The following is an 18,199-nucleotide window of genomic DNA, read 5'->3' as shown; positions in this document are numbered from 1 at the left end:
TCCCTTTTTTAAAAAATAAAATTATACACAGGTAAGAATTAGCATCCATCTTAGTCTTTGCATGCCTTGTCATTAAAAAGTAAGAGAAATAAAAAGGCAAAAAACCATTAGGACAGACGGACACAATGTGCCAAAAAATAAAACAGTCCACTTCCTTACCTAGGAAGAACTATAAATTGCATACTGTATAGTTATTTCAGGTGCTGAATTGGATGTACAAAAGCTTTCCCATCATTGTGGGGAACATTTAATGTAAAATTGTCCAGACAGCTGTCACTGTGATTGCAAAGCCGGTCAAAAGTCTGAATGAGCGTGGAACTCCTCCTCCTTATTCTGTGTGGCCATGATGGCAGTGGCTGCGCTGGACAGAGGTTGTTAGTTCTTACTAAGGCCTTGATCTGAAGTTTGCAATGGGCTTTAGAGCTCCTATCAAGTGGTGAAAAGATACAGTAAAACCACTCAAGTTATTTTCAACTCTGTTGCAATTTCAAAAATCCTGGAAAAATCTGAAGGCTTCTGTGGGAACTTTCATATTAATGTACTCAACAGAAGAAATTTCAGAAAACATTAAAAAGAATTTTTTGCTCTCTCCCACTCATTTTATGACTATTCAAGGAGTAATTCCAGTAGAAACATTTTGATGCATTAGAAACGTTTTAAGCCAAACAGAAATAAGCAAGAATAATAAACAGATTATATAAACTGGTGGCAAAAATAGTTCTTTAAGCAGCAGTAGGGTCTTTTGAATTGAAGTGACAGGTGGTACATCATGTGATAAAAGTGTCGTGCACAGTGTTGGCTTCAATGTTGATTGCAGCAAAGCTTTAAGGATGCTGGGAACACCTTGTCAAAGTTTTGCAGGAAATATGTAAAATTAAATGGAATTATTTTGTTACCACTCTTGTAGTCACTCTTGCTCATTGAAGTAGTTTATGCCTATTATAACTGTACAACTGGGCTTCATAGCTACTAGTTTTGTTGTAAAAATTGTATCAATAATCAAAGATGCTCTTTGATTATTGATACAATTATCAACGAGTACTTATAAATATTGGAGAATCATAGAATCATTTATTTTAGAAATGACCTTTAAGTTCTCCACTAAACCATGTCTCTAAGTGCTACAGCTGTACATCTTTTAAATACCTCCAGGGATGGTGACTCAACCACTTCCCTAGGCAGCCTCTTTCAGCGTGTGACAGTTTGAGTGAAAAATTGGTCCCTAATTTCCAATCTAGCCTTCCCCTGACACAGCTTGAGGCCATTTCCTCTTTTTCTGTCACTTGCATTTGGGTGAAGAGGTCGACTCCCACCTTGCTACACCTGCCCCTAGGGAGTGGTAGAGAGTGATAGGGTCCTTCCTGAGCCTGCTTTTCTCCAGGCTGAACAGCCCCAGGCCCCCTTGTGCTCCCTCCAGAGCCTTCCCCAGGTGTTGCCCTTCTGTGTTTTACCTCAGCCCCTGGCTGTCTTGCAGTGTGGGGCCCAGAGCTGGGCACAGCACTCGAGGGGTGGCCTCACCAGGGCTGAGCACACAGGGATGGTCCCTTCCCTGGTCCTCCTGGACACACCGTTCCTGTTTAAGGCTGGAAGCTGTTGGCCTCCTTGGCCACTTTGGCACGTGCTAGCTCACAGTGAGCTGGCTGCTGATCAGCAGCTTTAGGTCCTTTTCCCTTTAGAGCTGCTCTTCTCCAAGCCTGTAGCACTGTGTGGGGTTGTTGTGACCCAAGTGCAGGACAAGGCATTTGGCCTTGTTGAACCTTGTACAATTGGCCTCAGCCCATGGATCCAGCCTGGTCAGATCCCTCTGCAGAGCCTTCCTACCCTTCAGCAGGCCAACATTCCTGCTCAACTTGGTGTCATCTGTGAGCTTACTGAGGACTCACTCAATTCCCTTGACCAGATTATAGATCAAGATATTTGCTACACTCCTTGGGCTCAGCCATCCAGCCTGTCTTTCACCCAGCTAGTCCAAGCTATGAGCAGCCAGTTTCTCCAACAGAATGCTGTGGGAATTGGTGTAAAAAGCTTGACTAAAGTCTGGATAGCCTTCACAGCCTTTCCCTCATCCACCAAGCAAGTCACCTTAGAAAGAGATCAGATTGGTCAAGCTGCACTGCCTTCCATAAACACAAACAGGCTGGACCTGATCCTGTGGTGTCCTACATGTGCTCTGTGCTGGCTGAAGATGTTGTGCCCCATGACCTTCCCCATCACCAAGGTCAGGCTGACAGGCTTGTAGTTGCATGAATGCTCTTCCTGATCCTTCTTAGATGGGTGTCATATTTCTTAAGTTCCTGTGAGGTGGGACCTCTCCAGTTAACCAGGTCTGGAATGATGGAAAGTAGCTTGGTGAGCACTTCTGCCACCCCCCTCAGTTTCTTTGGGTGGATTCCATGCAGCCCTTTTGATTTATTCTAAATGGTGTAGTATTTTACTGACCATTTCCCCTTGGATTGTGGGGGCTTCATTCTGCTCCCCATCTGTCTTCCAGCTCAGGGCGCTGGGTACCCTGAGAACAGCTGCTCTCACTATTAAAGACTGCAAAGCAGGTATTAAGTACCCCAGACTTCTCATTCTTTGCATTGTTTCCCCCACGTCCAATAAAAGATGGAGATTCTACTTAGCTCTGCTTGTGTTGCTAATGCATTTCTAGAAATGTTTTTTTTTTTTTTTTAAATTTTCTGTTATGCCAGTAACATAGTTGGGCTTTTGCCCTTCTAGTTCTCTCCCTGCATAACCTCACAACATCCTTGAAGCCCTCCTGAGTTGCCTGGCCCTTCTTCCAAAGATGATGCACTTTTATTCCTGAATTCCAGCCAAAGTTCTCTATTCAGCCAGGCTGATGGTCTTTCCTGCTCATCTTTTGACACCTAGGGATGGCCTGCTTCAGTGCGTTTAAAATTTCCATCTTGAATCATGTCCAGCCTTCCTGGACTCCTTTGCCCTTCAGGACTGCATCTCAAGGGTCTTTCTCAACCAGCATCATAAACAGGCCAAAGCCTGCCCTCTGGGAGTCCTGCTGGCCCCCCTCATTATTTCAACAAAAATCAAAATCTATTGTTTTGTGATTGCTGTGCCCAAGACAACCTCCTATTGTCACATCAGCCACCAGTCCTTCTCTGTTCAGAAAAACAGCTCTGGTGGGGTTCCTTCCCTAGCTGGCTGATTTACCAGATGTGCATGCCAGTTTTTGGAGTATTGATCCTGCCACTTCTTTTAGGGGGAGGTGCCCATTGCATTTACAGTTCCATCATTACTGTAAATTTTATCCAGTTATATGAAATCTTTCCTCTCATTGCTAGTATGCTATTTCATTGATTTTATCATAGTTTCTTCTGTCTTTTTGTGGTATAAATGTATGAAACCATGCATGGAAGGGGAGTAAAAACAATTCTAATAGTCTGTTGCCTTTTTCAGAAGTGAAACCTTTGCTGCCCTAATGGGGTGAAATCCCGTAGGATATGCCATATGATTTTAATATAAACCAAGAAGTTTTATTACTATTATTACTGGTCCTGGAAACCCTTGTGCACTACTAAGAAGTACTTGCAGCACTTCTGGTGTTGGGAAACTTGGTGTAAAGACAAGTTTCAAATTGGCTTCTTTCTGCAGAATTGTGCAACGATAAACATTAGTGACCCTATTTTTCTACCAGCTCAGATGTCAGCTACTGGTGAGAAGAAAAATAAAAAATCCAAACTGAAAGTTTAATTTAGAATGTTTAAAATCTTTTATAATCCATCTGTGAAAAAATGGATAATTTCTTCAGTGTCATGCCCTTCTGACAAAATCATCATTTGAAATAAAAAAGAAGGATGCTGTGTTTGTCTTTGAAATGGACAACTTAAATATTGAAAAAGAGGGATGCTCTCTGAAATGAAGGAAGTTTAAAGGATATGACTAGAAGAAACAGTGGTTTTGGTATTAGGTGAACAAAAGTCACAAATTAGAATTGTCATCCATTGGGCTAAGTGTTTTGCCAAAAAAAAAGATTTATTATGCATTAGATAATTTGTCAGATCTTGTAGGTTTTTGTAAAGGATAGTGACACAAAAGTAGAGCTGTTAGCTGCAACTTTAGCTGACCTTAACTAAAAATTGCTCTCTATCCTGGTTATAAGCCTCTGCAGTCCATTAGCTTCAGTGAATTTCTCCAGCTTTTGCAGGAACCTAACCCAGAGTTAAGGGTTGGTGCAGGGTTGTTGGTTCGAACGTTCCTCGGTATTTCCTGTTGGTAGGGTGCACCGTGACTCAGTGTGTGGCCTTCCTTATTTTGACAAAATCCTTTGTTCTCATTAGTGCCTTACAGAACATTATCCAGTTGGGTTCTCAAATTACATCCAGTGTTTTTGTAGCTGTGTTTGTAAATATGGGCTATTGTCTGCTCTCCTGTATGTTAACATATGGCTTCTCTTCCCTTCTGCCTGCTCTTGTAAATCAATTTTATTTGAACTATAACAGAAGTGTCTCATAACTTCAATGCCTTTCAAATAGCCTTTGAAAAACAGTTTTAATACAATTTCCTATAGCACTGAAGCTTCTTAAAATATGAAGCTATTTTACATCAAGGAGAATTTTGCTGTATACATTCATGCATCTAGAGACAGGAGAGAGCATGCTGTAATTAACTTGTTTGACCTGAAATGTATACAAGGAATGGAAAATCTGGCTGCATGTGTAATGACCTGGTAGTCCAGGTAATTTCCTTTATGCCTTAAGTTAGGTACCTGACATTCATAACGCATAGAATCTTGCTTGTTGAGCAGTCTAGCATTATATTTGCAGAACTACTGCTATACTAACTGGTATTACATTCATGTTCAGTGATTTATTTGATCTAGAAAGCCAACAAATTTCTGCTTTTCTAAAAGGAGTTTTCTAGGGCTCCAAATGTTCAAATGATCTACGTTCTAGTTTCCCTCTATTATACTTGTGATGAACACATGATCATTTGCAATATATGTGTGTATATATATGTATATATGGTGGGACATTATGTATATATAGTATATACATCAACATATATTGGGACATGATTTTCACTTTGGTCTATGACTACAGCATTGGATTGTGGCTTCAACAACCTGTTTTAGAAACCTTACAAATAAATCACTGATGATACTGATGGAAGTAACCACCTTCCTTAGATAAAAGTATATTTATAAAGTACCAGTTTGTATAGAGCAAGCTTTGGATCTGTCCCACTGTCAAATAGAGCATAAAATAAGAAGCTAAAATTTGCAATGGCTGCCTGAGAGACACAAGGGTATTTTAATTAACTTGCATGCAGAAATTAACCCTTAGAGTACTGCTTCAAATTCTTCAATTTATTTTGTTATTTAATTTTACCAGTGGGCTATGCTGCTTTTCTACTCAGTTCATAGTACTGTACATAAAGTACATTAAATGGCCATACAAAAAAAAAAAAAAAAAACAACAAAATCCAATCAACTTTTTATAAACAAGGGATTCTACAAGACTAAGTACTCCAGGTTGCTATTGGGTAATGTATTCCTAAGCAACTATTTTTTTTAAAGGTTTTATGAATTAAAAGGATGTAATGTTTCACTCTACCTGTGTACTTGTTAGGTTTCTTCCTAAAGTATCATAGGTGTGTCCTTTAGAAAGAAGTCAGTTCTTTAAGGGTTAATGTGGGGTTAAGCAATCCTGAGGTATTCTCCTGCTTGTCCTCTCCTAAAGGTATCTGCATGTTAATTCTCAAATATTACCTGAAGAGGTGAATATGAATACTGTATGAATGACTAACTGAATGAATGAAATAGTTCCTTTGAAATGCTTGCTTGTATCTAGTAAACAACTGGAAAACAGAAACATGATTTCTGGATCAAGGTCTTTAATGAAATGCAAACAATTCTCAGCAGAGTAGAAACTCACATACTGACAGTTTATTCTGATTTCTTTGTCTTTCAAATAGCCCAATAGAATCCTGCCAGAATTTCTACAAAGATTTCACATTACAGATCGACATGGCTTTCAATGTGTTCTTCCTACTCTACTTCGGCTTGCGTGTAAGTAGTGTCTCTTTGGTAGCAGGAGGCAGGGAGGGAAGGCAGCTGCTGTATATGGAGATTGAAATAGAGATTGTATTTTCTTTGAAAGAAAGACAATATCTTCTTTAATGCAAAGAATATGACCATGGTTTTGAAATGTGTAAGGCAAAGTTTTAAGACAGATAATTCTGCTCTTTTAAATATCTTCATGATACACTTATTTTTTCCCTTTATTTGTATTTTGACATTTAATATTTATAAAAAGCAAATGTTTCAATTATTTTTTAATTATTAATCAAATTCAAATGGCAGTTTCACCTTATTTAAGCACCTTATTTATAGGCAAGTTCTAACTATGATGCCCTTGGCATCTAAGCTTGCCAGTTTCCCAGGGTCAATTTTGTATTCAGGAGAGAGAAATGACCACATGCCTGAAGTGCTGCAGTCCTGAACTATGCCTTGTAGGAGTCACCCTGCTCATCTCCTCTGGACTTGTAATAATGGGACTCTGTAAACAGCTCTGTATTGAGAAATTTGTGAACACCAAATGTGTGATAAGACTACCACCAGCATATTTGGTATGCTGGAACAAAGGTGATATACTTCCAAATACTTTACAATTGCCTACACTTTTCTAATATTACTGATACATTGTCAACAAATGTGGAAAAAGTATTTTTAGCACAGTACTACAACTGATAACATAGATGATCTCTCTCTCTAGTTAGACCTTTCATTTTAATCTCAGTGTTATTATCAAGAAATTTGCAATACAGACTTCTTTCTATGTTTTGTCTGGACTGACCTAAAACATCAGTTACTAAACTAACTTTTGGGTTTAATATTTTAGAACAGATACCTGCAAATCAGATACCTGCAGCATGATAATAATCTGATTCTTTCATCTCTTCCCCTCTGTTTTTTTTTCTTTCCAGTTTATAGCAGCCAATGACAAGCTATGGTTTTGGCTAGAAGTTAACTCAGTGGTAGACTTCTTCACGGTCCCTCCAGTGTTTGTGTCAGTATATTTAAACAGAAGTTGGCTTGGTAAGTAAAATAGTTTAACCTTTAAAATGTTTGTTATAAAATTACTTCAGCTTTGCACATTTAGGTGGAGAATCTGTTGATCTTATGTCATTGTGTAAATAGAAGAATGTTTCCAAAGTAATTTTCAAAGTGAATTTTAAGCAGAAAGGTGGATTTTGTCAGAAAGAGCACTTACTATATTGGTTTTGTTTTCAACTCTTTAGTATAATCTCCTACTCTAAGTGGTGGAGAACTCCATTTTGGAAGTACTGTGTAACAGTAGCCTGCCTTTATCAAACCATGAATTTGATTTGTCTCAGCTCACAACCTGAACAGATGATCTAGATCCTTCATTCACTGAACTGGATTGCCATGGATCATTGTCAACAATGAAATCAGTGTATTCTCATTGCATTTTTTAAGCCAGTGTGGCTAAATTTTGAATCCACTGAAGTGACTGATTTGGGAGATACATTTAGACACTTAATATTTTTGCTGGACTGCTGGGAATGCATTAGAAAAGGTATGCCACATGTAAAAGGGAATGCAAAATGAAATAGAGAGGACACTCAATTAAAAAACATCCACAATGTGCCAAATGGAGTTTCTTGTACAAGCGTTATACGCACTTTCCTTTGGAAAAATGAACGTAAAATGTTGTGAGTTTTTTATTCAGAGAAAACATCCTAAAAATGGCATGTCTTTAGACAACATATGAAACCTCACAGTTTGGCAGTTCATTCCTCCAGAAATACAGGCACTCATTGTCCCTGAAAACTGAAGAAAATAGTTATATTAAATGTTTCATATGGAAAATAAAATGAACCAGAGGGTCTTTAATAGTCTTTTAACATTTTCATCTTAATATAGAAGTGCAAAGATGCAAAAATTATTGATGAAATTTTTTTTATGGAAAGAGATCAGTAAATTTATAACCACAGTAAAGGTCATATCAGTGGTTATTAGTATGCCAGGGAAGAAAGGAGTAAAATAGCCAGAAAAGATCACTACACATCCTCATATGATTACTCTCTTTATCACATTTCACTTCTGTCATATATGGAAAACTAAGTAAGGCTTTTTGAAAGAGAAAATGTCATACAGCTCCACATTATGTTAGGAAATAAAATTTAAAAAGAAGGTATGTAAGTAAAAAACATCCTTATCCTTGAAAGAAAATTGCTGATTTCAGTAGCTATAACTTTATCTCAGGTTCCTCGCATTATGTGAATTAGAGGGATGGATTTTCACTCCTGTATGGGATGTATCAGAGTTTCCCAAAAACTTTGAGATTGAAATCCTTGGAGATTAAATCTATCTGAGAGAATAAATAGAATCACAGAATCCATTGAAAAGGAATATGAAATGAGAAAGTAGCAAGACCACAAACTCTGGGAAATGAGGCAGAGATAATTATTTGGAATGAATACCCTTCATGAAAGTGACTGCGTAATTGACTGACTCACGGTGACACAGCAATCCAGCTAACGGTACTGACAGGGATAATGAGAGCGTTTGCACATTTAGCAGTTTCTGCTGCATGGATTTCATAAGTTTTATGTCAGTTTGCAGGAAGAGTTGAGCACTCATAGGGTTGAAAGAATTCCCATATCTCTTAATTACACCAACGTCACTTTATCTTGATTTCTTGTTTATAGCCCCACTTTGCCTGTTTCCTTGTGGAGTTCCCCTGAGACATTTATCACCTGCTGAGGCAAAAAACTGATGTGTTTTTTAATGTAGTCATCTTAGGAATAACATATTTACAATGTTTTAGCTTTGCACCTGCTTCCAGGGGGGTTTTCATTTTAGATAAATCATCCTGAGTGAAATCATTCACTAATTCAAAAATGTGAATTGTTTGGAAACTTAACATAGCTTTAATTTAGACCAGCAAGGTATTTTGAGAAGCTGTGATGAAAGAATTTTTAAGTGAATATACCAAAGCGTATTAATGAAGCCTGTATATTCCTTTTTACGCCTTTGAAAGGGATGGCCAAATTTACTACCTGTAGAGCTCAAATCATATGCATAGGTAATACCTTGGTAGGAACGAGTGTGTGAGTAGGGGGGAAGGGAGTGTGTTTAGACCATATTATTTAGTTTCAAGTTAGATGGCTACTTTGCCTTTTTCTTTATATAAATATTGTAATTGAGAGAGATGTCCTTCTGCTGAGGGGGATTCAGAACAAATTAAGTTGTGGGTTTTGCACAAGTTGTCCCCATGTGTATGTAGGATTAGCAGGGAGGTTTGCCTTTTAGTGAGGCAAAAATCATTCAACATTGGCACATTTTAACAATTTCTTAATGATTTAGCAGGTTTCCTTTGTACACTTTAGATTTCAGGATCATTTAGGAGCCAAAATAAAATGCACCCTCTGGAATATATTGTGCATCAGGGTCTTTCCAGTTTATTTCATTATTGATTCGTGTCAGTCAGCTGTAATGAGTTCATTGAAGTACTTGGCAGAATCCAAGTTCCCAAGTGGCTCTCTGAATGCCCAATTCTGCAAGAGCTGTCCTGCTTTAGCTAACTGACTAGTATGACTATAGACCCACAGTTTGAGCAGTATTTTAAAGAAACCAAACCATGCTAAATAAATAATAAACTTTGCCTTTGGAGCGGTAATTGCTTACAGAAAGATGTGAAGCATAGCAGAGGACATGCTCTGGATGTATCATCTGATCACATAGAGAAGTGGAAAGCCAGTGGATTTTTTCTGTTCTTATGCCAGCTCAGAAATGCCATCATTCACCTATTAGGCAGCTCTTAGTATGTGAAGCCTTCTCCTTTCCCTGATACTCTTTTGTATTCAGCTGTTCTTTACATATATTTTTGCATCTTGAAATGCTGTATATGAATTAAATTTTCAATCAGTATGCATAGAGGATGTTTCAAATCTAGTCTTCTACCTGGATTCCAGTTTGCAGGCAACATTTGGTATTGAAAGGCAGATCAGATTGTACTTTTTCAAAAGTTTTCTAGGAATATCATTATGATCAATGTCTAAAGTAAAGATGAAGGCAAAACAGCACTTCAAACCCGCAAAATATCAGATTTTTAGATTTGGTAAAGCCTTCAGAAAGGGTTTCTGTGGTATCATTTTTGCATGCAGAGGACAACATAAGAAAAGGAAGCACATGAAAAGAGTCCATTTGGTATATGGAAAGAGCTACATATTATTGAAAAATTGGGGGAAGCACAGATAGGAAAGAAATTTTTAATGAATCTGTATAATTCAGTGATGTATAGTGCTTTATCATGCTATATAAAAATTTCTTATGTTCTGACTTGAAAACTGTACAGATACGAACATCAGTGTGTTTTTGGATGCTCATTTTCATCTAGATCCCATGACATTTTTCCAACACTGTTTTGCAAACAATAACATTTGTGCAGATACTTGCTCATGAGCTACAGTGTGCTTTATCAAATCGTATGTATTGCTTGCACAACTCTGTACAAGAAACTTTCTGATAATGGTAGGACAGTTCTCCAGGTGCAGGATTCTTCAGAGTGGAGAGACTCTTCCCAAGGGAAGAATGATTTACAGGTGATTTTGACGGTGAATTTTAACCAAATTATTTCCGTGCATTGCTGAGTTTGTGTATTTTTTTATAGTTTAAGTGAAGGTAGGCTAAAAGGGTTGTTTGACAAAGATAATTTGCAATGGGAGAAATAGTGGCATGGTAAATTTTGTAGTTTGGTTGGTTGTTTTTTTTAACCACAAAGTTGTCATAATTTGAGTATCCTAGCTAAGTTTCAGATTCAGAACTTTTTTATTTTGGGTAGGTTGCAGTCTGAAAAATTGGAGAGTCCTACAACAAGTGAATGTCTTCCAGTTTTATTTAGTAAAGACTCAATAACACTTTACACACTTAAAACCCTTATTCTGTATTCTGTGATAGCAAAGCCAATTCAAATAACTGAAATGCCTTTAATAATGTACTTGTATTCTTATGACAAAAGAAATATTGATTTTATGATCTGACTGTATTGAGCTAAATTGCCTTGATAGTATTGTTAGAGGGGGATTTAACATAAGAAATATCATCTTGGCTTCACATTTGCAAGAATATGTGAATGAGAAACAATCTGCCTTAGATTGTGAGATTAATACAAAGTTATTAATACAACATAATATATGAATTTTTTAGTGTCTTATTATTGAATCACAGAAATTAAAGATGAAAAGGTCTTTTAAACAATCTTACTTCCTTTTTCTGACCGTATGTTTCATCTATTCCACTGTACAGAACATCAAGTGATAGAAGCTGTGTGATTCTTATAAATTCTATTATCAGGAAGATTTTTTTCTTCACCCTTATTCCCTGACATGCCTTTTAGTCTAAGTTGCTGCTGATGCTGTACTTTTTTTCTCAGAAAATTAATTAGAGATATATAGTGGGGTAAAGAAGAGAGGCAACAGATGCAAATATAGACACATGCAAAGCATAGAGAACAAATCTCTTGAAGTGGTGATTAGTGCAGTTTGGGAAAGGGATCCTTTTTTCCAGTGTTTGCTCCAATTCTGTCCAGGTCCTTTTCGAGACATGTCAATTAACTTTGGATGAGACTTGTGGTTTCAGTATCAATGCCTGGTCAGAGAAGAGTGTTTCCAACAACTCTGGTGGAAATTCAGCTTTCTTGTTGAATCAGAGAGTGAAATTGGTTTAGAGATAGATGACTTTGGTGAAAAATCAGATGTGTCTTATTAAGGTAGTTAAGGTGATGGTGTGAAGCCTTCTGCCCATCCAGCAAGTGTTCGTCAAGATGACACTTTGGCTGAAAATCTGTACATGAAAACATTTGTTGCTTTCTACATGAAAGCCCTGTAGGCTTTCTTGCCATAATGTCTACAGAACAGCTCAGCCTGAAAGCATACTTGAATCTGTAGAACACTTTATTCCTTTTGGAAAACTTAGGTAGTTTAATGGAATTTAGTTACACTGACACAAAGCAGCCCTCTGATAACTTGGTTATAGGGAGACCACTTTGACTTCGCATTAATTTACTGGATTTTGGTGCATCTACAGGTCTCAAAGCTCCCTTGCTTAGCACCTTAAATTTGCAGTCATTTGCAATAACTTTCTCAAGTGTTGTGCATTTCTGCCATCTGTTGGTAGAATCTTTGAATGCACATCCAAATTCTACAGTATTTCTTATAAAACTAGCATCTTTCATACAGCTTTAATGTATTTTTTTGGTCATTTTGCTTAAATTATGCATTATTTTATATATTATGGAAGCCAAATTCTCTAAAATTTCTTGGAAGAATTTTATTTTATGTATGTGTGCATGTGTACTGCTTTTATATAGGGTAACATTTCTTTCTACACTTCAAATGCCTTCAAACAGCTATCAAGGAATTTAATTAAAAGAGTTTTGAATGTTCAATGTGCTTGGTGATTTGTCAGTAATCTGTCATTGAATGGACTGTATCACATTGGCATTGTATTGAAGACAATTTTTTTGCTTTTTTTCTAGGCACCTTAATCAGTTCAGGTTTCACAGAGCATGTGTATTTTGATAGGGCCCCAGTTAAAATAATACTTTCTTCCCAACGGGCATTTGAGTTGCTGCAATGTTAAGACCAGAAGGTAACCTTGTGACAAGTATTTATTTGCCTAATCCAGGACAGATTTTTATGGATATTGTTGCATTCGTTTGTGACTATACTCTTCTCTCTCCTCCACTGATGAGAAGTCAAACAAGTAGCCAAAAGACACTGGAGCAGAGCAGAAAACACAGGGATAGCACTGGTTTCATGTGTCATTAGTGTCTGTCATCTGACATGCATAGAAACTGTGTTCTTGCTTCCCTGCCTCTGTGAACTCAAAGCAAACAGGATGATTTAAATCAACTGCTCCCATTCTGCCTCTGTCTGTGAGTGGTACTTAACATTGCGCATAAAAATGACCCCAACAACATTCTGATTTCAATTCTGCTCTGATGGGGAGGGGTGATAGGCAGGGAGGTATCTTGATTTTTTTTTTTTTTCCATGTGTGAATGAGTGGCTGGCTTAGCCCAAAAGTAGTCCTAGTTTCTGAATATTGAGAAGCTGTTGAAAGCTTATATCATAGCTGAAAATAGCTATGTAGCTTTAAAAAGTGGTTCCTAGTGTATTTGCCAGGCTGGATGGACTAATTAGACTTCTTTCATCTATAACCTGACTGAGCAAGAATGTACTTTCAGTGGAAGAAAAAAAATTATCCAGTCCTAAATTTACAGTTAAATTCACGCACATATTACCTATAAATGAATGCATATTGTTTGTTGCCATCCTGCTGTACATGATTCCAAGCCCTGTTGTCACTAACTTACTCTCTTCATTACCAAGAATTTCATCCTCATTTACCATTGCCTAGCATTATAAGGCAGAAGATTAATAGAAATATTAAATAACTTAGGTCAAGAACACATTCCTGACTAGACTTCCAGGGAAAACATGCCAGATATACATTTTAAGACTCCCTGGGGTTTAGTCCATTTAATGAGTGCCATGGCAATGCTGAGTAAATTACATCAGTATTTATAGCTCTGTCACTCAAACATGTCATTTAATGGAAAAGTAAATGGCATATGATGCTTTTCTGAATGTATACTTAAAAATAATTACTTATCTTGACTACTCAAATACTTTGTAGTAGAATTCTTTGTTTTGTCTGAGATTAAGTAATAGGCTCATGGTTCTTTCTTTTAAGCTTAAGGAAATAACATAAACTATAAGTTCTATAAACATAAACTATAAGTTCTATAAACTACATGTGCCAGACTTGCCTAGAACCAACTCTAAGTAGCCCACAGAGTTTTAAAAACTATTGGATGCAAGTTACCCAGACATGATGACTTAGAAATATCTGGCTTAACAGATGTGTTTATTTGCATTCTCCTTAGTCTCCTTAGTCACATTAGGAAGGCAAGTATGCAGTCATTACATGATTGGCTTTTTCTAAGTTCTGAAATAAAATATTCATGGGAAACTTCTGCTTTTCCTCCATCATTACTGAAATGCCCACCATGCTTCTAGTCATGCTATGCTACGATTGAAATGTCTTTGCAATGCAGCAAGTCTGTGGTTGGTTAATATATTTCATAAATGTTTTATCCTTTTTGTGTTCTGCTGTTTGTAAATGGAAAAAATATATTAGTGTTTTGGACTGGATTTTTTTTTTTTTAAGAACAGTAAACATTATTAGTATTTTGATTTAAGTTACCTGAATTTGAATTCCTAGTAAGATTTCCTTGTCATATAACCAACCCTCCCTTCAGTGAATACTTAGTATTCTTTCAGGGTTATAATACTTAGAACTTCTACAGCTATATTAATGTTCTTCAGCATATGTTTTTCAGGTAGTAGGCTGTAAGCCAAGCTGGTTTTATGTATATTTCATACAAAGGAACGTAAGCAACCAGACTTTTCTTTAGCTTGGTGTAGCCAAATTATCTGTTGTCATCGTTGCTTGGTGTTCTATGTCATGTGTTTTCTGGACATCAATCCATAAATATTAAAGATCAGTCTGCCAGATTTAGTGATTGAGAAACACAGAATGCTATTTTGTTGTAGATTGACTGCTAAATTCGAAGTTGTTTTAATAATGGATTTTAACTTTGCTCAGATTTAATTCAGTCATACTCCCCTCTAGGATAATAAAAGGATAGTAAAGCAAGTATAAAGGATTTATGCTGAAAAGCAAATCACTGCAATTTCCTTTAATAGCAAAATATTTGCATTTCTTAATAGATATTACATAATTTTCTTGTCTCCATATCCTTTTTCTGTCCATTTAAAATATGTTCTCAATAACTAGATGTTATGTGCAAAAACCAGACTATTTTCCTTTTATCCTGCTTTTTATGATCAGTTTAATTACTTTATGACTGTATTTGGATTCTCTAATGGTTTCAGTGGTCTTTCTGACTCTGTAATTAAGTTCTTCTGCTTAAAAGGCTACCTGGACTGTTGAGTTTTCTCTTTATTCAGATGTGGAGTAATACTGTAAGAGGAGAGAACTCATTCCCTCGAACTGCTGAGGGACCCCATAATAATTTATTCTGTCTTTGGGCATTTGTGTTTACTTGAATGAGGGGCAGTTAAAAATGCTTCTTTTAGTGTCACATTATTATCAGCCAGATGATTTCCAAATTTTCTTGAACTATCTACAGCATGTAACTGACTTGCACACTTTCTTTAATGGTAATATGAGAGATTAGATTGGTTTCTATTTTTTTTTTAAATTTGACTGGTTCTTATCTTATGTCAGCTGAAAGACCAGTTCAAAATAAAATGTCATGTCTTGGCTCCCAGGTGGTATGTTAATATGTATAGTTCCTTGTAGGCATTCAGTCTAGTCTTTATACACTATCCCATAGTTATTCCCCTGATAGCTTCATCCATTGATTTTTTGGCTGTATTTTTTAAAATATTTTGAATCTGTGTTAGTTTGTTGCTGAGTGGGATCTGCTCAACTTTGAATTTTGAATGCTTGTTGTTTACAAGCAACTATATAAATAATATAATTGATATCTGCCTAAATCCAAAACTAGAAGTCCTTATACCTAGAACATGACAGTTTATATTTTGGCATTTTTAACATGAGTTCCATGATTCCTTGTTGCTCTTTTTGATCTTTTGGCTCATTTTGCATTTCTAATTTCTGTAACACTGCTCAAAGGAACTATTTTACTTTATAAACCCTGGACCAAAAGTACTGCAGTGTCCGTGTAGTTCTCATTAATTCAGCACCAAGTGTGCTCTGTGGTGCGTGAGTCTGGGTTTATGTAGAATTAAGAAAAGATGCATTATTCAGTTTAAGTAATTAAAACCCCCAAACTGTATATCTGTGTTCCTCCTGATGTTTTTGCAAGACTGAATTAATCAAAGGCAAATCCTGTTGAGACTGGAATTGATATAAACTGATGCAAAGATAGTTGGGCTTTCACTAGAAAGATTAGAAGTTAAGAATTCCATACGAGACTTGAGAAAGTTCTTCTGTGTCTGTTTTTTCTGAATATCAAAGGGCTCTGATGGAACTGATGTACTCACCTGAGACTGGAATTTTATTTAAATCAGATCATTCATATCCTTCCAGTAATCTTTTGGCAGTTATCTCACTCTACTTTATAGATATGAAACTAAGAAAAGTCAAGAGAGAATTTGATTTAAGATTTTTCACTCTTGTTATCATTCTCCATTCAAAAGGGGAAACTTCATTAATATGGTCATTTACATGCACTGCTTGACCATCACCTGAGAGGTCCAAACCCCACCGGGATTAGGAAAGATGACTTCTGGTGTTTCAGTGCTCCAGATGTCAATATGAGAAGAGCAGTTGGTGAGAGCCTGCTGCTGGCAACCCCAAGGCTGTGGGCTTGGTCCCTGTATGGGCCATATACCTGGGAGATCCTGGTGGTCCCTTCCATCTCAGAATATTATGTGAATCTGTTAAGTTTTGACCTTCCTGCTCATGTGACATTTCAGAATTAATAGTTGGATGGCTGAAAATCTGTTCCTTTATCCACTATTCTGTCTTTACAGTTGCAGTATTTTGCTTTACAAAGTCAGACCGCATATAGAGAGGGAAAACTTGGGAAGTGTTCTTACAGCTGAAATATTTAAGGCTTTTTCTGAAGTTTTGAATTGCAGGGTATTTATATGGCAGTTTCATACAATATTGACTTAAGTCAAGGGAACAGTATCCTTCATAGTTTATCACATTTTGCTACTTGTTTCACATCAATTTTTTTGAATGCTTAACATTCTCAAGTACTTGTGTGTTGATACTTTTTCATTATACAGGGTTTACACTTGATTCACTGCTGACCCACAGATATTTAGCCTTCATTAACCTTGTTATCACCTTAATCAGTGTTTAGTGTCATACTATCTCCAATTCTAAATGAAAATAGAAACACATCAGAGCAATCTGTAAAATGAAGGGCATATTTCTGCACCACAAAAACATCTCTGAAGTTGTTGACTCTTCCATAGCTACTTGCACTGCAGTGGCTCACCTAATGGATTGCCAGAAAGTTTGCCAATAAAGCTAATGATACTCAGGGGCCAAGATTTACAGGTTCTTTACATCTGCATCCTTTGGGAACTTTTTTGTTGCTTTTCTTAGTTTCTTCTGTTCAGGGAACTTTTTAATTTGTAATGGTGTTAAAGAAGATGCTGCTAAACTTGGGAGTGCATTTTTGTTTCATTCAGGCATTTAGTCTTGAATTGTTTATGTAAATGTCAGAACATTGTATTTATAAATTTTATATAGTTATTAAAGAGTTTTCTCTAAATCTATCTAATGAACTTCTCTGCTTTGATATGTATAAAGGGATATGAAGTGAAAAAATTATGTTTTTCTTGGTATTTTAGGTTTCACATATCTAAGCTTAACTCGTCTTCAAAATTGCATTACTGGAAGCACGTTTTCCTATGATATCTCCCCAGATGTGCTTTGATTCAAAGCTGAATGTTGGAAAAGCAGTGTATTTAACTTCACAACTTCATTTGTTTGTTGCTAGTAAATATATAACATGGGGCAAATACAAAAAGAGAATAATGCATCTCTTAATTTAAAAATAGTATTAAAACTTAGAAAAAGGAGGGCTTCCACTTAAGTAAAACTGCTATGAAACTTTCTTTCTAAAGCCATTTTATTGTTGCAGTTAGAGGTGACTTATACAGGGAAATTATTTTGCCATCTTTTAAAATCACCTTTTATAAAGTAAGGCAGATGGAACTGTGCTACATAGACAGGTTTAGTACACAGCATTTTGTTAAGCACTATCCTTCAAGGAGTGCTGGTTTTATTCAAAATAGGAATATTGAAGCATCACTGTGGATGTTTAGCTGAAATGAATCAGCTGTCTGTTATCTGAAGTGTGAAGTTCAATTTGAAGAGGTTTTGCATTAAAGTTGGGACATCTAGCAACCATAATCTTCATAATCAAAAGTAAATTGTTGTAGTCCCTTAAAAGCACAGATGACTGAGAGCAAAACGGTTTTTTGAGATTTCTGAGGTACTCAAAACTCTCCAGTTGTTAGTTCTCTATTATCACATAGTTACTCTGCTTCTCTGTAGAAATTATCTGTCAGCTTTATTGTCTTCCTAATTGCTGATTGTATTTTTCTTTGATCAGCCCCACACCATGTAGAACGTTT

General features: G+C 36.5%; 1 protein-coding gene across 27 annotated transcripts in view; it reads left to right on the top strand.

The window, feature by feature from the left end:
• KCNMA1 (potassium calcium-activated channel subfamily M alpha 1) overlaps positions 1-18,199 on the top strand; it is a 414,944-nt gene that overhangs the window by 225,194 nt on the left and 171,551 nt on the right. For all 27 annotated transcript variants that reach the window (XM_077183251.1, XM_077183250.1, XM_077183249.1 and 24 more), the window contains 2 exons: positions 5,935-6,028; positions 6,946-7,057. In XM_077183251.1, coding sequence (XP_077039366.1) covers positions 5,935-6,028; positions 6,946-7,057 — 206 coding nt within the window. The remainder of the gene's footprint in view (positions 1-5,934; positions 6,029-6,945; positions 7,058-18,199) is intronic.

The sequence above is a fragment of the Agelaius phoeniceus genome, chromosome 9, assembly GCF_051311805.1.
Source record: "Agelaius phoeniceus isolate bAgePho1 chromosome 9, bAgePho1.hap1, whole genome shotgun sequence".
Classification (NCBI taxonomy): Eukaryota; Metazoa; Chordata; class Aves; order Passeriformes; family Icteridae; genus Agelaius; species Agelaius phoeniceus.
Note: the sequence above shows the minus strand (reverse complement) of the source record. Positions and strands in the feature narration are given on the sequence as shown.